This window comes from Phacochoerus africanus, chromosome 8, assembly GCF_016906955.1.
Source record: "Phacochoerus africanus isolate WHEZ1 chromosome 8, ROS_Pafr_v1, whole genome shotgun sequence".
NCBI classification, from domain to species: Eukaryota; Metazoa; Chordata; class Mammalia; order Artiodactyla; family Suidae; genus Phacochoerus; species Phacochoerus africanus.
The window spans coordinates 12,361,846-12,386,771 of NC_062551.1; the positions used below are offsets into that span (position 1 = coordinate 12,361,846).

At 39.5% G+C, this 24,926-nt stretch overlaps 1 protein-coding gene across 5 annotated transcripts in view; it reads right to left on the reverse strand.

Annotated features, from left to right (window-relative positions):
• ZFP1 (ZFP1 zinc finger protein) overlaps nucleotides 1–24,926 on the reverse strand; it is a 68,939-nt gene that overhangs the window by 19,401 nt on the left and 24,612 nt on the right. For all 5 annotated transcript variants that reach the window (XM_047790508.1, XM_047790510.1, XM_047790506.1 and 2 more), the window contains one exon: nucleotides 22,803–22,855. In XM_047790508.1, coding sequence (XP_047646464.1) covers nucleotides 22,803–22,817 — 15 coding nt within the window. In that variant the 5' untranslated portion in view covers nucleotides 22,818–22,855. Of the gene's footprint in view, nucleotides 1–22,802; nucleotides 22,856–24,926 lie in introns of those variants that run through there.

The following is a 24,926-nucleotide window of genomic DNA, read 5'->3' on the forward strand; positions in this document are numbered from 1 at the left end:
GCAGATATGGCTTGGATCTGGCATTGCTGTGGCTCTGGAGCAGGCCAGCAGCAACAGCTCCAATTAGACCCACAGCCTGGGAACCTCCATATACTGCTGGTGCAGCCCTAAAAAAAGACGAAAGACAAATAAATAAATAAATAAATAAATAAAAATAAAAATTAATTATAATAAAAAGCAAAATGACAGACTTAAATTAATCTATGCCAATAATGAAGTTAATTATAAAGTAATAAATCATTTAAAAGATAGACTGTCAGGCTGGACAAAAACTATGACCCAACTATATGCTGTTTTAGAGGAAATATACTATAAATATAAGAACACAAATAGGTTGAAGTGAAAAGAATGGAAAAGATACCATGAAAACACTAATCTTAAAAAGGTATGTAAGGGAGTTCCCTTCTCCCTGTGGCATAACAGGATTGGCAGCATCTTGGGAGCTATACAACGCAGGTTCAATCCCTGGCCCGGCACAGTGGGTTAAAGATCTGGCATTGCTGCAGCTTTAGCTAAGGTTGCAACTGTGGCTCAGATATGATCCTTGGCCAAGAACTCCATATGCTGCGGGGTGGCCAAAAAAAAAAAAAAAAAAGGTAGGTATGGCTATATGAGACAAACGCTATGACCAAAGATGAAGGACATTCCAAGAGTTCCCGTCGTGCTTCAAAGGAAATGAATCCAACTAGGAACCATGAGGTTGTAGGTTCAATCCCTGGCCTTGCTCAATGGGTTAAGGATCCAGCAGTCCTATGAGCTGTGGTGTAGGTTGAAGATGCGGCTTGGATCTGGCGTTGCTGTGGCTCTGGTGTAGGCCAGTGGCTATAGTTCCAAATGGACCCCTAGCCTGGGAACTTTCATATGCCGCAGGTGTGGCCCTAAAAAGCAAAAAAAAAAAAAAAAAGGAGGACATTCCAAAATGATAGAAGGGTAAATCTATCAGGAAGATAGAACAAGCATAAATGTGCATGCACTCAATTAATGTATACAAACTCAATAACAGCTTCAAATTACATCAAACAAAACATGACAGAACTAAAGCAAAGAACGGTCAAATTCTGGAGTTCCACTGTGGCACAGTGGGTTTGGGACCTGGCATTGTTACTGCGGCTCAGCTTGGGTCACTGCTGTGGCATGAGTTCAGTCCCCAGTCTAGGAACTTCCACATGCCCCAGGAGTGGCCAAAAAAAAAGGTTATCTCTCACATACCCTTTCTCAAGAAGGATGTACTCCAATTAAACGATAATCCAAAAAAGTCAAAGACATGGGAAAAGACAATAAAAGATCAGTAGGAAAGCTGAAGAAAGCCCTAGGAGAAGTCAGAAGAAGATTGAGGGATGGCAGTGGTTCTCTATTAATAGCAAACTGTTTCTCACAGAGATTGGAAGTGTGATTTAAAAGCAGGCATTTTAGGAGTTCACACTGCAGCCCAGCAGAAATGAATCTGACTGGGAACCATGAGGTTGCAGGTTCTATCCCTGGCCTCGCTCAGTGGGTTAAGGATCCAGTGTTGCTGTGAGCTGTGGTGTAGGCCAGCAGCTGAAGCTCCAATTACACCCCTAGCCTGGGAACCTCCATATGCCGTTGAGTGCAGCCCTAAAAAGCAAAATAAATAAAGAAATAAATAAATAAAAGCAGGCATTTTGAGGGCTATCATAAGATGTCTATTGACATAGTATCATCTTTTAACCTGAGAGACAAATGCCTTTGGGAGACTATTCTTTTTCTTTGTTTGTCTTTTTAGGGCCACACTCACGGCATATGGAGGTTCCCAGGCTAGGGGTCCAGTCAGAGCTGTAGCCACCAGCCTACGCCACAGCCACAGCAACTCCGGATCCAAGCCATGTCTGCAACCTACACCACAGCTCATGGCAACACCAGATCCCTAATCCACTGAGCGAGGCCAAGGATTGAACCAGAGTCCTCCTGGATGCTAGTTAGGTTCGTTAACTGCTAAGCCACGGCGGGAACTCCTTGGGGAGCCTATTCTTATGTTTGGCTTGGTTTAGCTTTGGTCTTGAGCATCTGCTGATGACATCTATCTACCCCCTCCACACCAGACTGCTCTGGATCAGATGAGGACACTCATTTCATCTCAAAGCAGTGTTCTGCTTTGATTTACTCCCGAGAGCTGGCAGTTGACCAGTGAGCTAAGAAGTAGAGAACACTGAGTAGCCCACTCACTCTAATTATATTCCTGTCAGACATTCAATACTTGAATCACACCTGGACCCTGCCAGATAGCCCAACCTTTGAGCCCTGTGTTTCTCGTGACCTTGCCAATGACTTCTCCAAATAGGATTTTTGTAAACTTTCAGAAAAACTGAAGCCAGATTATGATACAGAGACTTTTTTTAACCAAGTGGTTAAGTATCTGGCATTGTTATGAGCTGTGGTATAGGTTGCAGATGTGGCTCAGATCCCGCATTGCTGTGGCTGTGGTTTAGGCTGGCATCCGTAGCTCAGACTCAATCCCTAACCTGGGAATCTCCATATGCCGTGAGAGCGGCCCTAAAAAGCAAAAAATAAAAAATAAAGATGACAAAAACAAAAAAGTAAACAAATGGGCCCTAATTAAACTTAAAAGCTTTTGCACAGTAAAGGAAACCATAAAGGAAACGAAAAGACAACCCAAAGAATGGGAGAAAATCTTCACAAGCTAAGCCACTGACAAGGGATTAATCTGCAAAATATACAAATATCTCATACAGTTGTTTTTTTGTGGTTTTTTTGGGGGTCTTTTTTTTTTTGTCTTTTTGCCATTTCTAGGGCTGTACCTGCGGCATATGGAGGTTCCCAGGCTAGGGGTCCAATCAGAGCTGTAGCCAGCCCATGCCACAGCCACAGCAACACGGGATCCGAGCCACGCCTGTGACCTACACCACAGTCCACGGCAATGCCAGATCCTTAACCCAATGAGCAAGGCCAGGGATCAAACCTGCAACCTTGAGGTTCCCAGTCAGATTCATTAACCACTGAGCCACGATGTTAACTCCTCATATGGTTTTATATCAAAAAGACAAACAGGAGTTCCCACCATGGCTCAGTGGAAATGAATCTGACTAGTATCCAGGAGGACACAGGTTCAATCCCTGGCCTTGCTCAGTGGGTTAAGGATCCAGCATTGCTGTGAGCTGTGGTGTAGGTCACAGACGAAGCCTGGATCTGGTGTTGGCTATGGCTGTGGCATAGGCCAGTGGCTACAGCTCCAATTTGACCCCTAGCCTGGAACCTCCATATGCCCCAGATGCAGCCCTAAAACAAACAAACAAACAAAAAGATACAGGAAGTGCACAGGGCCCCAAACAAGTTGAACCCAAACAGGCCCACACCAAGACATGTTATAATAAAAATGGCAAAAATTAAAGATAAGGAGAGGATTCTAAAGGCACCAAGAGAAAAACAAAGAGTTAATTATAAAGGAAACCCCATAAGGCTATCAGCTGATTTCTCTACTGAAACGTCACAGAGGAAAAGAGAGTGGCACGATATAGTCAAAGTTCTAAAAGGGGAAAAACTGCAGCCTAGAGTACCTAGCAATATTATCATTTAAAATAGGAGAAATAAAGATTTCTCCACAAACAAAACCTAAAAGAATACCACAATACTAAATCCATTCTAAAAGAAATGCTGAAAGGTCTCCTCTAAACAGAAAAAAAGTAAGAAGATATTGGGTGGAAGAAATCACAGTTGGAAAGTAATCACTTAAATAAGCCAATATACAGATCTAAACAGAAAAAAAATACCACCTATTTGTAAAAGTTACAACAAACACAAGGAACAGCAAAAGGATAAACATCAAGATGTAAAAAGGACACCAAAATCATAAAATGTGGGGAAGGAAAGTAAAAAAATAAAATCTAGGTTGTTTTTTTTTTTAACCATGTGTTTGAGCCTATATGACTATCAGACTAAAACAAGCAGGTTAATATATTTGAAAAACAGGGCAACCACAAATCACACCTCAAAAATACAATTCACAAGAACCAAAAAGACAAAGACACAACATAAAATAAAAGGAAATCATCCAACCAAAGAAGAATAAAAGAGAAACATAGAATCAACTGAAAAACAGGGTTTAAAAGGGTAATAAATACATATTTATCAATAATTACCTTAAATGTCAATGTACTAAATGCTCCAACCAAAAGACTGAGAGTGGCAGACTGGATAAAAAACAAGAGCCTACAATATGCTGCCTACAAGAGACTCCCCTTAGAGCAAAAGACACACATAAACTGAAAGTGAGGGGATAGAAAAGATATTTCATGTGAAAAGAAATGACAGGAAAGCAGCAGGAGTCACAATACTCATATCAGAAGAAATAGACTTAAAAGAAAGGCTGTAAAGAAAAACAAAGGACATGAGTTAATGATAAAAGGATCAATTCAATAAGAGGGTATTACACTTGTCAATATATACGCCCTAAATACAGGAATACTCAACACATAAGACAAATACTAACAGGCATAAAAATAGAAATTGATGGGAATACAATAGTAGGAGATTTTAACACCCCACTCACAAAAAAGGACAGAACCTCCATAGAGAAAATCAATACAGCAACAGAGATCCTCAATGACACAAAAAAAGTTAGATTTAATTGATATTTTCACGACATTACATTAAAAATAACCAGAATATACATTCTTTTCAAGTGCACATGGCCTATTCTCAAGGACTGACCACATACTGGGGCAGAACACTAACCTCAGCAAGTTTAAGTTATAGAAATTATTTCAAGCATCTTCTCTGACCACAATGGCATGAAACTAGAAGTCACCACAGGAAATGAAAGGATAAAAAAAACTGACTACATGGAGACTAAACAACATGCTACTAAAAAACCAATGGGCCAAGGAAATCAAAAGGGAAACTAAAAGAAGACAAATCTCAAATCAACAACTTAATCTACCACTTAAAATAATTAGAAAAAGCAGTTCCGGAGTTCCTGTTGCAGTACAACAGAAACAAATCTGACTAGCTACCAAGAGGTTGTGGGTTTGATCCCTGGCCTCGCTCTGTGGGTTAAGGATCCAGCATTGCCACGAGCTGTGGTATAGGTTGCAGATGCAGCTCGGATCTGGCACTGCTGTGGCTCTGGCATAGGCTGGCAGTTACAGCTCTGATTAGACCCCTAGCCTGGGAACCTCCATATGCCACTGATGAACCCTAAAAAGAAAAAAAGACCAAAAAAAATTAAAAAATTAAAAAAAAAAAAAAAAAAAAGGAGTTCCCATTGTGGAGCAGCGGAAACAAATCTGACTAGGAACCATGATGTCGTGGGCTTGATTCCTGGCCTCATTCAGTGGGCTAAGGATCTGGCGTTGCTGTGAGCTGTGCTATAGGTTGCAGATGCAGCTTGGATCCTGTATTGCTGTGGCTATGGTGTAGGCGGGCAGCTGCAGCTCTGATTAGAACACTAGCCTGGGAACCTCCACATGCCTTGGTTGTGGCCCTAAAAAGCAAAGAAAAAGAAAAAGAACAAACAAAACCCAAAGTCAGCAGAAGGAGAGAAATCATAAAGATCAGAGAGGAAATAAATAAAATAGAGGTTAAAAAAAAGAAAAAAATCAATAAAATCAAGAGATTATTCTTTGAAAGGTTACCCAAACTGACAAACCTCTGGTCAGACTCACCAAGAAGAGAGAGAGAACCCAAATAAACAAAATAAGAAATAAAAAAAGAGAAATCTCAACAGGATACTTTAATTTTTTTTTGTCTTTTTTGCCATTTCTTGGGCCGCTCCCGCGGCATATGGAGGTTCCCAGGCTAGGGGTCGAATTGGAGCTGTAGCTGCCAGCCTATGCCACAGCCACAGCAACGTGGGATCCGAGCCGCATCTGCAAGCTACACCACAGCTCGTGGCAACACCGGATCCTTAAGCCACTGAGCAAAACCAGGGATCGAACCCACAACCTCACGGTTCTTAGTTGGATTCATTAACTACTGAGCCAAGACAGGAACTCAACGGATACTTTAGAAGTATCAAAAAAAAAAAAAAAAAAGGGAATATTGATAACCCAAAAGAAATGGACAACTTTCTTGATGGCATACAGCCCACTAAAACTGCATCAAGAAAAACCAGATCATTTATGAGAGTTTCCACTGTGGCTCAGCAGTAATGAACCAGACTACTATCCATGAAGATGCAGGTTCGATCCCTGGCCCTGCTTAGTGGGTTAAGGATCCAGCATCACCTTGAGCTGTGGTATAGATTGCAGACACAGCTCAGATTTGGGGTTACTGTGGCTGGCAGCTGCAGCTCCAATTAAACCCCTAGCCTGGGAACTTCCATATGCTGCAGGTGCAGCCCTAAAAAGCAAAAAATAAATAAATAAATAAATTTTTTAAAAGGGTAAGAAAAAAAAAAGAAAATAGATCATTTAAACAGACCCATCACTGAATAAAACCAAATAAGTAATAAAAACACTCGCTACAAATAAACCAGGGCCAGATGGCTTCTCAGGCAAATTCTACCAAATATACAAAGAAGAACTTATACCCAAAGGTTGAAGAAGAAGGAACACTCCCAAAGACATTCTAGGAAGCCACTATTACCATAATACCAAAACTAGACAAAGCTACTACCAAAAAAGAAAATTATAAGCCAATATCTTTGATGAATACAGATGCAAAAAATCTCAAGGGAGTTGCAGTTGTAGTTCAGTGGTAATGAAACTGACTAGAATCCATGAGGACACGGGTTGATTCCTGGCCTCAATCAGTGGATTAAGGGCATGGCATTGCTATGAGCTGTGGTGCAGGTTGCAGACCTGGCTTGGATCCCTCATTGCTGTGGCTGTGGTGTAGACTGGAGAAGCTACAGCATTAACTTGACCGCTAGCCTGGAAACTTCTATTTGCCTCAGTTTCAGCCCTAAAAAAGACACACACACACACACCTCTCAACACAATTTTAGCCAACTGAATCCAACAACACATAAAAAAGATCATACATCATGACCAAGTGGGATTTATCCTAGGTTCACAAGGATGGGGTAAACCAGTCAACGTCATATCCCACATTAACAAAAGAAAAGTCAAAAACTATATGATCATCTCAATAAACGAAGAAAAAGCATCTGACAAAATCCAACATCCATTTATGATAAAAAAACTCTTACTAAAGTGAGTAGAGAGGGTACATAATAAAAGCCATTTAACAAATCAATAGCCGATATAATACTTAATGGAGAAAAGCTAAAAGCCTTTCCTCTAAAATCTGGAATAAGACAAGGATGCCTACTCTCACCACTTTTGATCAACATAGTACTGGAAATCCTAGCCACAGTAATCAGACAAACACAAAAGGAATAAAAAGTATCCAAATTGGAAAAGAAGGGATAAAACTGTCACTCTTTGTAGATGACATGAAACTATATATAGAAAACCCTAAGGACTCCACACAAAAACTACTTGAACAGATCAATGAATTCAGCAAAGTAGCAAGATACAAGATTAACATTCAGAAATTGGTTGCATTTTTTTTTCTTTTTCTCTGTTTTTTTTTTTAGGGCCATACCCACCCTAAAAGGAGGTTCCCAGGCTAAGGGTCGAACTGGAGCTACAGCTGCTGGCCTTCGCCATAGCCAGAGTAACTCCAGATCTGAGCGGCATCTGCGACCTACACCACAGCCCACAGCAATGCCAGATCCTTAACCCACTGAGCAAGGCCAGGGATCAAACCTGCAACCTCATGGTTCCTAGTTGGATTCGTTTCCACTGCACCACGACAGGAACTCCCTGGTTGCATTTCTGTACACTAACAATGAACTATTCAAAATGGAATATAAAAAAATAATACCTTTTAAAATTGCACCTCCCAAAATTAAATACCGAGGAATAAATCTGACCAAAGAGGTGAAAGACTTATATGCTGAGAATTATAAAACAATAATCAAGGAAATTAAAGAAGATTCAAAGAAATGGAAAGAGATGAGATTAAGACGGTGGAACAGAAGGACTGGAGTGCAATTTCTCTCCTAAAAAGAACAAAATCACAACCAAATGCTGAGCAATCTTCAACCAAATGGACTGGAAACTTTCAAAAAGATATCCTACTCCAACATTCTTCTCAAATGCTCATGGAACATTCTCAAGAATCGACCACATATTGGGACACAAAGTGAATCTCAATAAATTTAGGAGCATAGAAATTATCTCAAGTATCTTCTCTGACCACAATGCCATGAAATTAGAAATCAACCATGGGAAAAGGAAAGAGAAAAAACCTACTACATGGAGACTAAACAACATGCTACTAAAAAACCAATGGGTCAATGAGGAAATCAAGAAGGAAATTAAAAACTACCTTGAAACAAATGATAATGAAGACACAACCTCTCAAAATCTATGGGATGCTTCGAAAGCAGTGCTCAGAGGGAAATTTATAGCAATACAGGCCTTTCTCAAAAAAGAAGAAAGATCCCAAATTGACAACTTAACCCTCCACCTAAATGAATTAGAAAAAGAAGAACAAAAAAGTCCTAAAGTCAGCAGAAGGAAGGAAATTATACAGATCAAAGAAGAAATCAATAAAATAGAGACTCAAAAAACAATAGAGAAAATTAATAAAACCAAGAGCTGGTTCTTTGAAAAGGTAAACAAAATTGACAAACCCCTGGCCAGACTCACTAAAAAGAGGAAAGAACCCAAATAACCAAAATTATAAATGAAAAAGGAGAAATCACAATGGATACAGCAGAAATACAAAAAACCACAAGAGAATACTATGAACAACTATACGGCAACAAGTCTGACAATCTGGAAGAAATGGACAATTTTCTAGAATCTTACAGCCTGCCAAAACTGAATCAAGTAGAAACAGACCAACTGAACAGACTGATCACTAGAAATGAAATTGAAGAGGTCATAAAATCACTCCCTACAAATACAAGTCCAGGACCAGATGGCTTCACAGGTGAATTTTATCAAACATATAAAGACCTTCAAAAGGTTGAAGAAGAAGGAATACTCCCAAAGACATTCTATGATGCCACCATCACCCTCATTCCAAAACCAGGCAGAGATACCACCAAAAAAGAAAACTATCGCCCAATATCATTGATGAATATAGATGCAAAAATTCTCAACAAAATCTTAGCCACCGAATCCAACAACATATCAAAGAAATTATACACCATGACCAGGTTGGGTTCATCCCAGGTTCACAAGGATGGTTCAACATACGCAAATCAATCAGCATCATACACCACATTAACAAAAGTAAAGTCAAAAATCATATGATCATCTCAATAGACGCAGAGAAAGCATTTGACAAAGTCCAACATCCATTCATGATCAAGACCCTCGCCAAAGTGGGTATAGAGGGAACATTCCTGAATATAATCAAAGCCATTTATGATAAACCCACAGCAAATATAATCCTCAATGGGGAAAAACTGAAAGCCTTCTCACTCAAATCTGGAACAAGACAGGGATGCCCACTCTCACCACTGCTCTTCAACATAGTTTTGGAAGTCCTAGCCACAGCAATTAGACAAACAAAAGAAATAAAAGGCATCCATATAGGAAGAGAAGAGATCAAACTGTCACTGTATGCAGATGACATGATACTATACATAGAAAACCCTAAGGACTCAACCCCAAAACTACTGGAACTGATTCATAAATTCAGCAAAGTAGCAGGATATAAGATTAACATTCAGAAGTCAGTTGCATTTCTGTATACCAGCAATGAAATATTAGAAAAGGAATACAAAAATACGATACCTTTTAAAATTGCACCTCACAAAATCAAATACCTCAGAATACACCTGACCAAGGAGGTAAAGGACCCATATGCCGAGAACTATAAAACTTTAATCAAAGAAATCAAAGAAGATGTAAAGAAATGGAAAGATATTCCATGTTCCTGGATTGGGAAAATCAATATTGTAAAAATGGCCATACTACCCAAAGCAATCTACAGATTCAATGCAATCCCTATCAAATGACCCAGGACATTTTTCACAGAACTAGAACAAACAATCCAAACATGTATATGGAACAACAAAAGACCCAGAATCGCCAAAGCAATCCTGAGAAACAAAAGCCAAGCAGGAGGCATAACTCTCCCAGACTGCAAGAAATACTACAAAGCCACAGTCATCAAAACAGTGTGGTACTGGTACCAAAACAGACAGACAGACCAATGGAACAGAATAGAGAACCCGGAAATAAACCCTGACACCTATGGTCAATTAGTCTTTGACAAGGGAGGCAAGAACATAAAATGGGAAAAAGAAAGTCTATTCAGCAAGCATTGCTGGGAAACCTGGAGAGCTGCATGCAAAGCAATGAAACTAGAACACACCCTCACACCATGCACAAAAATAAACTCCAAATGGCTGAAAGACTTAAATATATGACAGGACACCATCAAACTCCTAGAAGAAAACATAGGCAAAACACTCTCTGACATCAACATCATGAATATTTTCTCAGGTCAGTCTCCCAAAGCAATAGAAATTAGAGCAAAAATAAACCCATGGGACCTCATCAAACTGAAAAGCTTTTGCACAGCAAAGGAAACCAAAAAGAAAACAAAAAGACAACTTACAGATTGGGAAAAAATGGTTTCAAATGATGCAACAGACAAGGGCTTAATCTCTAGAATATATAAACAACTTATACAACCCAACAGCAAAAAAGCCAATCAATCAATGGAAAAATGGGCAAAAGACCTGAATAGACATTTCTCCAAAGAAGATATACAGATGGCCAGCAAACACATGAAAAAATGCTCAACATCGCTGATTATAAGAGAAATGCAAATCAAAACTACCATGAGATACCACCTCACACCAGTCAGAATGGCCATCATTAATAAATCCACAAATAACAAGTGCTGGAAGGGCTGTGGAGAAAAGGGAACCCTCCTGCACTGTTGGTGGGAAGCTGCACCCTTCTCCCGGAAACTGCCCCCTCTATTGAGAGCTGCTTCACCCAGAAATGCCTAGGAGATTATGCCCATCCTCTGGTAGATGGCCCACAACTACTGCCTGAATGTCTAAAAACCCCTTTTGACAAGTGCTGGAGGGGCTGTGGAGAAAAGGAAACCCTCCTGCACTGTTGGTGGGAATGTAAACTGGTACAGCCACTATGGAGAACAGTTTGGAGATACCTTAGAAATCTATACATAGAACTTCCATATGACCCCGCAATCCCATTCTTGGGCATCTATCCGGACAAATCTCTACCTAAAAGAGACACATGCACCAGCATGTTCATTGCAGCACTATTCACAATAGCCAGGACATGGAAACAACCCAAATGTCCATCGACAGAGGATTGGATTTGGAAGATGTGGTATATATACACAATGGAATACTACTCAGCCATAAAAAGGAATGACATAATGCCATTTGCAGCAACATGGATGGAACTAGAGAATCTCATCCTGAGTGAAATGAGCCAGAAAGACAAAGACAAATACCATATGATATCACTTATAACTGGAATCTAATATCCAGCACAAATGAACATCTCCTCAGAAGAGAAAATCATGGACTTGGAGAAGAGACTTGTGGCTGCCTGATGGGAGGGGGAGGGAGTGGGAGGGATAGGGAGCTTGAACTTATTAGACACAACTTAGAATAGATTTACAAGGAGATCCTGCTGAATAGCATTGAGAACTTTGTCTAGATACTCATGTTGCAACAGAAGAAAGGGTGGGGGAAAAAATGTAATTGTAATGTATACATGTAAGGATAACCTGACCCCCTAGCTATACAGTGGGAAAATAAAAAAATTATAAAAAAAAAAAAAGACATCCTACTCCAGAAGACAAAGAGAAGACCACATAAAGAGAAGGGGCAATTATACGATATAAGCAACCCCATAAATCCTGGATGGGAAGCCCCAGAGACTGGAAAGTAACTATCACAGAGACTCACCTACAGAAGTGAAAGTTCTGAGCCCCACGTCAAGCACCCATGCATGGGGATCTGGCACTGGGAGAAAGCGCCCCTGGAGCATCTGGCATTGAAGGCCAGTGGGGCTTGTGTGCAGGAGCTCCATGTGACTGGGGAAAACAGAAACCCCATTCTTACAAGGTGCACACAGACTTTCACGTGCACTGAGTCCTAGGGCAAAGCAAAGTCTCCATAGGAATCTGGGTCAGACCTAACTGCAAATCTAGGAAGATTTCCTGGGAAAACAGGGAGTGACTGTGGCTTGTTGTGGGGGAAGGGCATTGGAAGCAAAGCTCTTAGGAGTATTCATCAGCTTACCTTTCTCTGGAGGTGGCCATTTTGGGAAAATCTGGCCCCACCCATCAGCACTGAGAAGCCCCAGGCCAAACAACAATCCAGGTGGGATCACAGCCCCACCCATCAGTAAACAGGCTGCCTAAAGAGCCCTCAGGCACACAGCCGCCTCTAATCTCACCCAGAGACAAAGCCCCACCCACCAGAGGGATAGGAATCAGCTCCACCTACCAGTGGGCAGGCACCAGTCCCTCCCATCATCAATCCCCTGTACCCACAAGAGGGGCAGACACCAGAAGTAAGAGAGGCTACACAACTCTATTATCTGTAAGAAGGTCACCACACCAAAAACCTATAAAAATGAAAAGACAGATGACTTTAACTCAGATAAGTGAGAAAGAAAAAACCCCAGAAAAACAGCTAAGTGATCAGGAGATTCTCAGCCTCCAGGAAAAAGACTTTAGACTGTTGATGCTGAAGATGATGCAAGACATTGGAAATAAACTGGAGGCAAAGATGGATAACTTACAGGAAACACTGAGCAAAGAGATACAACATATAAAACTTAAACAAGAAAGATGCAAGGTACAATAACTGAAATAAAAAATTCACTAGAAGCAGCTAACAGTAGAATACAGGAGGCAGATGAACAAATAAGCAAGGTGGAGGACAGATTAGTGGAAATCACAGAAGCGGAACAGCAAAGAGAAAAAAGATTGAAAACAAATGAAGAGAGTCTCAGAGAACTCTGGGACAATGTTAAATGCACCAATATGCATATCATGGGGTGCCAGAAGGAGGAGAGAGAGAGAAGGAGACAGAAGAAATATTCCAAGAGATAATAGCCGAAAACATCCCTAACATGGGAAAGGAATCACTCACTCAAATCCAGGAAGCACAACACCCAAGGAGGAACACCTTGAGACACATACTAATCAAACTGGCCAAAATTAAAGACAAAGAGAAAATTTTGAAAGCAGCTAGGGAAAAGAAACAAGTAACATACAAGGGAACCCCGATAAGGTTATTGGCAGATTCTTCAGCAGAAACTCTGCAGGCCAGAAACTCTGCAGGGAGGGGCATGATAGGCTTAATACGATGAAAGGAAAAAACCTCCAAGCAAGATTACACTACCCAGGAAGGCTCTCATTCAGATTTGAAGGAGAAATCAAAACCTTCACAGATAAGCAAAAGCTGAGAGAATTCAGCAACACTAAACCAACTTTACAACAAATACTAAAGGAACTTCTCTAGGCAGAAAGGGCAGCAACCAGAAACAAAAATATCACAAATGACAAGGCTCACCAGTAAAGGTATGTATACAGTAAAGATACGAAATCATCCATGCACAACTATGCCACCAAAATCAGAAATCATGAGAAGAGGAGGGTACAAAAGCAGGACACTGGAGATTCACTTGCAATTAAAAGACCAACAACTTAAAACAATCTCATATATATATATATAGACTCATATCAAAACCTCAGAGTAACTGCAAGTCAAAAATCTACAATTGATACACACACAAATAAGAAAGATAAACTCAAATACAACACTAAAGATAGTCATCAAACCACAAGAGGAGAGAACAAGGGAAGAAGGAAAGAAAAAATAGCAACAAAAACAAATCCAAAGCAATGAATAAAATGGCAATAAGAACATACATATCAATAATTACCTTAAATGTTACAGGACTAAATGCCCCAACCAAAAGACAGAGACTTGCTGAATGGATACAAAAACAAGACCCACATATATGCTGTCTTCAAGAGACCCACTTCACTTCTAGGGACACATACAAATGAAAGGGAGAGGATGGAAGAAAATATTTCATGCAAACGGGAATCTAAAGAAAGTAGGAGTAGCAATACTCATACCAGACAAAATAGACCTTAAATTGAAAAACATCTGAAGAGACAAGGAAGGTCACTACACAATGATCAAAGGATCAAATGATGAAGAAGATATAACAATTTTAAATATCTATGCACCCAACATAGGTTCACCACCATATATAAGTAAACTGCTAACAACCTTAAGGACAAATCGACAATAACACAATTAATAGTGGGGGACTTTAACACCCCACTTACAGCAATGAACAGATCATCTAGACAGAAAATCAATAAGGAAACACAGGCCCTGAATGAAGCATTAGACCAGATGGACTTAATAGATACTTATAGGACATTCCATCCAAAAGCAACAGAATACACATTCTTCTCAAGTGCATATGGAACATTCTCTAAAATTGATCACATCCTGGGCTACAAATCAAGCCTTGGTAACACTATTTTTTTTTATTTTTAGTTTTTTGTCTTTTTGCCATTTCTTGGGCCGCTCCCATGGCATATGGAGGTTCCCAGGCTAGGGGTCGAATTGGAGCTGTAGCCACCGGCCTATGCCAGAGCCACAGCAACGTGGGATCCGAGCCGCGTCTGCAACCTATACCACAGCTCACAGCAACACCGGATCGTTAACCCACTGAGCAAGGGCAGGGATCAAACACGCAACCTCATGGTTCCTAGTTGGATATGTTAACCACTGTGCCATGACAGGAACTCCAACTTTAAGAAAACTAAAATCATATCAAGCATCTTCTCCAACCACAACAGTATACGACCGGAAATCAACAACAAGAAAAAAAACTGCAAAAAACCACAAACACGTGGAGAATAAACAACATGCTACTAAATAACCAATGGATCACTGAAGAAATCAAAGAGGAAATTAAAAAATACGTACAAACAAATGACAACAAAGATATGACACTCCAAAACCTATGGGATGCAGCAAAAGCAGTTCTAAGAGGGAAGGTTCTAGCAATATAAGCCTACCTCAGGAAACAAGAAAAAGCTCAAATAAACAACCTAACTTTACAGCTAAAGCAGCTAGAGAGAGAACAGACAAGACCTAAAATTAGTAGAAGGAAAGAAATCATAAAGATCAGAGCAGAACTCAATGAAATAGAAATGAAGAAAACCATAGAAGAGATCAGTGAAACTAAAAGCTGGTTCTTTGAAAATATCAACAAAACTGATAAACCCTTAGCCAAACTTATCAAAAAAAAGAGAGACGACTCAAATCAATAAAATTAGAAATAAGGAGTTCCCGTTGTGGTGCAGCGGAAACAAATCTGACTAGGAACCATGAGGTTGCAGGTTCAATCCCTAGCCTCCCTCAGTAGGTTAAGAACCTGGCATTGCCGTGAGTTGTGGTGTAGGTTGCAGATGTGGCTTGGATCCTGAGTTGCTGTGGCTGTGGCGTAGACTGTCAGCAACAGCTCTGATTAGACCCCAAGCTTGGGAACATCCATACGCCGTGGGTGCGGCCCTAAAAAGACGAAAGAAAGAAAGAGAGAGAGAAAGAAAGAAATGAAAAAGGAGAAGTAACAATGGACATCACAGAAATACAAAGGATCATAAGAGATTACTATATGCAACTATATGCCAATAAAATGGAAAACCCAGAAGAATTGGACAAATTCTCAGAAAAGCACAATCTTCCAAGACTAAACCAAGATGAAATGGAAAAGATGAACAGACCAATCACAAGTATTGAAATTGAAACTTGATTAAAAAACTTCCAACAGGGCGTTCCCGTCGTGGCTCAGTGGTTAACAAATCCGGCTAGGAACCATGAGGTTGTGGGTTCAATCCCTGGCCTTGCTCAGTGGGTTAACGATCCGGCATTGCCGTGAGCTGTGGTGTAGGTCCCAGACAGGGCTCGGATCCTGCATTGCTGTGGCTCTGGTGTAGGCTGGTGGCAACAGCTCCGATTTGACCCCCAGCCTGGGAACCTCCATATGCCATGGAAGCAGCCCTAGAAATGGCAAAAAGACAAAAAATAAATAAAATAAAATATACTTTGAAAAAAAAAATTCCAACAAACAAAAGTCCAGGACCAGATGGCTTCACAGGCGAATTCTATTGAACATTTAGAGAAGAGCTAACACCTCTCCTTCTGTAACTATTCCAAAAAATTGCATAGGAAGGGACACTCCCAAACTCATTCTATGAGGCCACCATCACCCTGATACCAGTACCAGACAAACATTCCACAAAAGAAGAAAACTACAGGCCAATTTCACTGATGAACATAGATGCAAAAATCCTCAACAAAATACTAGCAAACCACATCCAACAATACATTAAAAGGACTGTACATCATGATCAAGTGGGATTTATCCCAGGGATGCAAGGGTTCTTCAACATCCGCAAATCCATCAGTGTGATACACCACATTAACAAACTGAAGAATGAAAACCATATGATCCTCTCCATAGACGCGGAAAAAGCCTTTGACAAAACCCAACACCCATTGCTGATAAAAACCCTTCAGAAAGTGGGCATAACGGGAACCTACCTCAACATGATAAGGGCCATATATGACAAACCCACAGCGAACATCATTCTCAATGGTGAAAAGCTGAAAGAATTCCCTCTAAGATCAGGAACAAGACAAGGATGTCCGCTCTCGCCACTGCTCTTCAACATAGTTCTGGAAGTCCTAGCCACAGCAATCAGAGAAGTAAAAGAGATAAAAGGAATCCAAATTGGAAGGGAAAAAGTAAAACTATCACTATTTGCAGGTGACATGACACTATACCTAGAGAATCCTAAAGACTCTACCAGAAAATTGTTAGAACTCATCCATGAATTTGGCAAAGTCGCAGGATACAAAATCAATACACAGAAATCGACTCCATTTCTATATACTAACAATGAAAGATCAAAAAGGGAAATTAGGGAGTTCCCGGCGTGGCGCAGTGGTTAACGAATCCGACTAGGAACCGTGAGGTTGCGGGTTCGAGCCCTGCCCTTGCTCAGTGGATTAATGATCCGGCGTTGCCCTGAGCTATGGTGTAGGTTGCAGACGCGGCTCAGATCCTGCGTTGCTATGGCTCTGGCGTAGGCCAGTGGCTACAGCTACAATTCGACCTCTAGCCTGGGAACCTCCATATGCCGAGGGTGCGGCCCAAAGAAATAGCAAAAAGACCAAAAAAAAAAAAAAAGGAAATTAGGGAAGTAATCCCATTTACCATTGCATCCAAAAGAATAAAATACCTAGTAATAAACCTACCTAGAGAGACAAAAGACCTGTACTGACGAAAGAAATCAAAGATGACACAAACAGATGGAAAGACATATCATGCTCTTGGACTGGAAGAGTCAATATTAACAAAATGACTATATTACCTAAAGCAATCTACAGATTCAATGCAATCCCTATCAAATTACCAAGGACATTTCTCACAGAACTCAAACAAAATATTTTGAAGTTTGTTTGGAAGCACAAAAGACCCAGAATAGCCAAAGACATCCTGAAAAAGAAAAATGGAGCTGGAGGAATCAGGCTCTCAGACTTCAGACTATACTACAAAGCAACAGTCATCAAAACCGCATGGTACAGGCACAAAGACAGAAATATAGATCAGTGGAACAGGATAGAAAGCCCAGAATTAAACCCACGCACCTACAGCCAACTCATCTATGACAAAGGAGGCAAGAATATACAATGGAGAAAGGACAGCTTGTTCAGTAAGTGGTGCTGGGAAAACTGGACAGCCACATGGAAAAGAATGAAATTGGAACACTCCCTAACACCATACACAAAAATAAACTCAAAATGGATTAAAGACCTAGATATAAGACCCAGACACTATAAAACTCTTAGAGGAAAACATAGGCCAAACACTCTCTGACATAAACCACAGCAACATCTTCTCAGATCCACCTCTTAATGACAGTAAAAACAAAAATAAATAAATGGGACTTAATTAAACTTAAAAGTTTCTGCACAGCAAAGGAAACCCTAAACAAAATGAAAGACAACCCACACAATGGGAGAAAATATTTGCAAATGAAACAAGTGACATGGGTTTAATCTCCAAAATTTATAAACACCTTCTGCAGCTACATACCAAAAAAACAAACAACCCCATCAAAAAATGGGCAGAAGATCTAAACAGACAGCTCTCCAAAGAAGACATACAGATGGCCAAAAAACACATGAAAAGATGTTCAACATCACTCATTATTAGAGACATGCACATCAAAACCACTATGAGGTACCACCTTACACCAGCCAGAATGGCCATCATCCAAAAGTCTACAAACAATAAGTGCAGGAGAGAGTGGAGAAAAAGGAACCCTATTACACTGTTGGTGGGATTGTAAATTGGTGCAACCACTGTGTAAAACAGTATGGAGATTCCTCAGAAAACCAAACATAGAACTACCATTTGATCTAGCAATCCCACTCCTGGGCATCTACCCAGAGAAAACCATGAGTCACAAAGACGCATGTACTCCGATGTTCATTGCAGCACTATTTACAATAGCCAATACATGGAAACAATCTAAATGTCCATCAACAGAGGAGTGGATCAAGAAGATGTGGTACATATGCACAATGGAATATTACTCAGCCATTAAAAGGAACACAGTGCCAGCATTTTTTGCAACATGGATGGACCTAGAAACTATCATGCTAAATGAAGTCAGCCATACAATGATACACCAACATCCAATGCTTTCACTGACATGTAGAATCTGAAAAAAGGACAGACTGAACTTCTTTACAGAACAGATACTGACTCACAGACTTTGAAAATCTTATGGTTTCCAAAGGAGAGAGGTTGGTTGGGGGGTGGGGGGAATGCTGAGGGTTTGGGATGGAAATGCTATATCATTGTACAACTATAAATGTAATAAATTCATTGATAATATAAAAAATATATAAATTTTTAAAAATGCAAAGAAATGCAAAGGTACATTCCATGCTCCTGGATTGGAAGAATTAATATTGTTAAAATGGCCATACTACCCAATGCAATCTACAGATTTAATGTGATTCCTATCAAATTACCCATGACATCTTTCACAGAACTAGAACAAACAATCCAAAAATGTATATGGAACCACAAAAGACCCAGAATTGCCAAAGCTATCCTGAGGAACAATAAATAAGGAGGCATAAACTCTCCCAGACTTCAGACAATATTACAAAGCTACAGTGATCAAGACAGTGTGGTACCAGATCAAAAACAGCCATATGGACCAATGGAACAGAATAGAGAGCCCAGAAATAAAACCATACACTTATAATCAATTAATCTTCGACTAGAAGGCAAGAATACAAAATGGGAAAAGGACAGTCTCTTCAGCAAGTGATGGTGGGAAACTGGAAAGCTGCATGTAAATCAACGAAAGGAGAACAGACCCTCATATCATGCACAAAAATAAACTCAAAATGGCTTAAAGACTTAAACCTAAGCCATGACACCATAAAACTCCTAGAAGAGAACATAGGAAAAACATTTTCTGATATCAACTGTACAAACATTTCCTTAGGTCAGTCTCTGAAGGCAATAGAAATAAAAACAAAAATAAACCAATGGGACCTAATCAAACTTACAAGCCTTTGCATAGCAAAGGAAACCATTAAAAAAAAAAAAAAAAAAAACCCTATGGAATGGGAGAAAACAGTTGCAAACGAAGCAACAGACAAGCAACTAATCTCCAAAATATACAAACAACTCATAAAACTCAAGAGAAAAAACAAACAAAAAAACAACCCAACTGAAAAATGAACAGAAGACTTAAATAGACATTTCCCCAAAAAAGATACATGGATGGCCAACAGGCCCATGAAAAAATGCTCAACATCGCTAATTATTAGAGAAATGAAAATCAAAGCTACAGTGAGGCGCCACCTCTCACTGGTCACAAGGGCTATCATTGATAAGACTATGAACAACAAATACTGGAGAGGGTTTGGAGAAAAGGGAACCCTCCTGCACTGCTGGTGGGAATGTAAATTGGTACAACTACTACAGAAAACAGTATGGAGGTTCTTTAGAAAACTACCCTATGATCCAGTAATCCCACTCCTGGGCATCTATCCAGACAAAACTTTCATTCAAAAAGATACAGGCATTCCTATGTTCACTGCAGCACTATTCACAATAGCCAAGACATGAAAACAACCTAAAAGACCATTAATAGATGAGTGAATTAAGAAAATGTGGTATATATACACAATGGAATACTATTCAGCCATAAAAAGAACAAGATAATGCCATTTGGAGCAACATGGATGGAACTAGAGATTCTCATTCTAAGTGAAGTAAGTCAGAAAGAGAAAGACACATACCATATGATATCACTTATATGCGGAATCTAAAATATGGCATAGATGAACCTACCTACAGAACAGAAATGGACTCACAGACATGGACAGTGACTCGTGGTTGGGGAGGGGCACAGGGAGTGGGATGGCCTAAGGAGTTCAGGGTTAATACATGCAAACTATTACATTTAGAATGGATAGACAATGAGGTTCTGCTGTATAGCACAGGAAACTATGTCTAATCCCTTGTGACAGACCATGATGAAAGATAATATGAGAAAGAGTGTGTGTACAGATGCATGACTGGGTCACTTGGCTGTACAGCAGAATTTACAGAATAGTATGAATCAACTATATTTTTAAAATTTTTAAATAATATTAAACAGGAAAAAGTATCATAATGCTTTATACATTCATTTTTACACGTTACATTACACATCAAAAAAAAAAATCAGGAAAAAACGAGGAACTTCTATGCTCTGATATGGAAAGACTTCAAAAACATGTTACTGAGTGACAAAAACAGACATAATCAAGAGAATGAAAAGACAAAGACATCTTTGCAACATACATACCTGATAAAGGACTGATACCCAAAATAGATAAAGAACTTTTAAAGCCAAACAATATAAAAGCAAATAAACATTTAAAAATTGGCTAAAAACTTTAAGAGACACCTCACTAAAGAAGATATACAGATGGTAAATAAACCCATATAAAGATACTCAATATCATATCAGAGAATTATAAATTACAAGATACTGCTAAACACCTATTAAATGGCCAAAGTTCACGACAACAAATGATTGCAAGGATGTGGAGTAACAGGAAATCTCATTCACTGCTGGTGGGAACGCAAATGTTATAGCCACTTTGGGGAATTCCCATTGTGGCTCAGCAGTAACGAACACAACTAGTATCCATGAGGACATGGGTTCGATCCCTGGCCTCATTCACTGGGTTAAGGATATTGTGTTGCCATTAGCTGAAGTGTAGGTCACAGACGCAGCTCGATCTGGAGTGGCCATGACTGTGGTGTAGGCTGGTAGCTATAGCTCCAATTCGACCCCTAGCCTGGGAACTTCCATATGCCATGGGAGCAGCCCTAAAAAAATAAAGACAAAAAAGTGTTATAGCCACTTTGGAAGACAGTCTGGCAGTTTCTCACAAAACTAAACAAACTCTTACAATCTAGCAATTGTCCTTAGTGTTTACCCAAATGATTAACTTATTTCCACAAGAAAACACTACACAGAGATATTTACAGCAACTTAATTACAATCCTCAAAACAAGGAAGCAACCAAGATATTCTTCAATAGCTGAATGGATAAATAATGGTGGTACATGCAGACAATAGAATATTATTCAATACTAAAAAAAAAAAAAAAAGAGCTATCATGCCCTGAAAAAACATGGAGGAAACTTAAGTGCATATCACTAAGTGAACAAGAAGCCAGTCTGAAAAGGGTACATTTGAATGTTTCCAAGTATATGACATTCTGGAAAAGGCAAAAGTTAAAAAAAATTAAAAGGGGGACAGCAAAAAAAAAAAAAAAAATCAGTGGTTTCCAGGGGCTCAGGGAGAGAGAGGAGGGATGAACAGATGGAGCACAGGGGATTCTGTGGGCAGTGAAACTATTCGGTATGACATGATATGGTGCATACATATCATTATATACTTGTCAAAACGCATAGGATGCACAGCACCAAAAGCAAATCCTGATGTAAACTATGGACGTTAAAGTATCAATTGTAACAGGTATACCACATTAATGCAAGGGGTAAATAAGACGGGAAACTGTGTGTGCAGAAGGAGTGAAGGAGTATAGGGGAACTGTCTGTACTTTTCACCCCAATTTTCTCTGTGCCCAAAACTGCTCTAAAAAAAATGAAGTCTATTCATTAAAAGCAAAATAACCTACATATAAACAGAAGAGTATGATTAGTATGCTATCTCATAATAACCTAGACTTGTACTTGTATAAACATGTAGAAATAAATCCTAAAATGGTACTCAACAAAGTAATGGCAATGGAACTCGTGAAGATTAAAGAACTTAAATACATATCCAACTATTTAATGGATTCTCTTACATCATGTTAATCTGACTGGAAAAATAAAATATACAATTACCCTGAAGAATGCTATATGAAATAACCAGAGACAAACTAATAACCTACTTAATTTGGGTTGTTTCTGGGGGTGCTATTCAAAATACCATCTATATAAAAGTCTGCAAAATTTATTCAGACCTAATACTAAAAAAACAAGGAAATGGTATTCAAAACCCATGCAAGACACTTAATTAACTTCATTTACTTTTTGGCTGCTGGTATTGATTATTTTTATGATGTTTTCCTTGCGCTTTACTTATTTATACCTTTCTATTTTATCTTCTAGTTCCTTATAAACTTCCTCAAATGCACAGAAAAATAAAACTGAGAATTAATAACTCACCTCGGATTTGCTCATTTTCTGCAGCTTTTGGGCAGAGAACTATGAAGGAAGAACTGGAAGAGAGGAAAAAGGAAGATACTGTTATTAAAAATCTGACCTGACTCACAACTTCTAGAATGACTTGTTTAGAAACCCTGGGAAAGGAGTTCCCATTGTGGCACAGTGGTTAATGAATCCGACCAGGAAACATGAGATTGCAGGTTCGATCCCTGGCCTTGCTCAGTGGGTTAACGATCTGGCATTGCCATGAGCTGTGGTGTAGGTTGCAGACATGGCTTGGATCCCTCGTTGCTGTGGCTCTGGTGTAGGCTGGCAGCTACAACTTTGGTTAGACCCCTAGCCTGGGAACCTCCATATGCCACGGGAAGTGGCCCTAGAAAAGGCAAACGGACAAAAAAGAAAGAAAGAAAGAAAGAAAGAAACTCTGGGAAAATATCACCTCCTAGGCTAGTAGTCCCTTTGCCTGTTCAGAAGGGGAAAAAGGCTCATGTTGGCAGCATTTACCCTCATTATGAAACATTATGAAATACCTGAAAAAACAAGACTAAGACAACCCACTATCAATGGACAAAATAATCAACAGAAACCATAACTGATGAGATTATCAGGCAGGGACTTTAGAACTTTGATTCATATGTTAAAGCCTTAATTGCACAAGTTTACAACATGAATAAACGAATAGAGAATTTCAGGAGAGAAACTTCAAGAACAAAATGGAAATACTAGGAAAAGTATAGTAACTGAGTTGAAAGAATACCTTCTTTGCAACACAACAGAGCTGCAAAAATTTTCAGTAAATCTAAAGATAAGTCAAAAGAAATTACCCAAACTGAGATAGAAAGAGTAAGTGAGAAAGTAAAGGGGGAGGAGGAGAAGGACAGAATTCAAGGTCAGTAGTACAATATCAAGTGGCCTAATAAAAATGTACTGGAATCTCAAAAGCAGAGAAAATGGGAGAGAAGTAGTCTCCAAAGACAAAATGACCATAAGTTTTCCAAAAATAATAAATGATATCAAACCACAGATCCAAGAAATTCAGATAATTTACCAAAAAAGTTTAAACAATAAAACAAAGACACACCATGTTCAAATATATGGAAACCGGAGTTCCTGTTGTGGCTCAGTGGTTAACAAACCCGACTAGTATCCATGAGGACACGGGTTCGATCCCTGGCTTTGCTCAGTGGATTAAGGACCCAGCATTGCCATGAACTGTGATGTACATCACAGACGCGGGTCATATCCTGCGTTGCTGTGGCTGTGGTGTAGGCCAGCAGCTGTAGCTCCAATTCGACCCCTAGCCTGGGAACCTCCATGTGCCTCAGGTACAGCCCCCAAAAAGACAAAATAAATAAATAAATAAATAAATAAAAACAAATAAAAGGAAAACAAAGTTAGAAATTCTTGAAAGCAGCCAGGAAAAAAACTGACACACTCATTTTACTGCACTTTACAGACTGCTTTTTTAAAAAAAACAAATTGAAGATTTGTGGCAACCCTGCCTTGTCAGATGATGGTTAGCGGGGTTTTTTTTTAAGTAATACAGTTGTTTGTTTGTTTGCTTGTTTTTGCTTTTTAGGGCCACACCTGTGGCATACGGAAGTTCCCAGGTTGGGGGCTGAATCAGCTGCAGCTGCTGGCCTATGCCGCAGTAATGTGGGGTCCCAGCTGCATCTGGGACCTACACCTCATCTCAAGGCATCATAGATCCTTAACCCACTGAGGCCAGGGATCAAACCTGCATCTTCATGGATACTAGTCAGGTTCATTACCACTGAGCCACAAGAGGAATTCCCAGTAATAATAAAGTGTTTTTAAACTAAGGTGTATACATTGTTTTTCAGACATAATGCTACTGCATACTTAACAGACTGAAGAATAAGGTAAATATATCATTTATATGCCCTGGGAAACCAAAAACCTCATGTGACTTGCTTTATTGTGGTCATCTGGAACTGAATCTTTGACATTTCCAAGGTATACTTGTACAAAAGAACCAACAAAAAGAATCACAGCCAATTTCTTATCAGAAACTCTGTAAGCCAGAAGACAATGTGGTGACATCTTTAACACACTTAAAAAAAGAAAGAAAAAAAAAACTACCAATCCAGTATTCTACAGTAT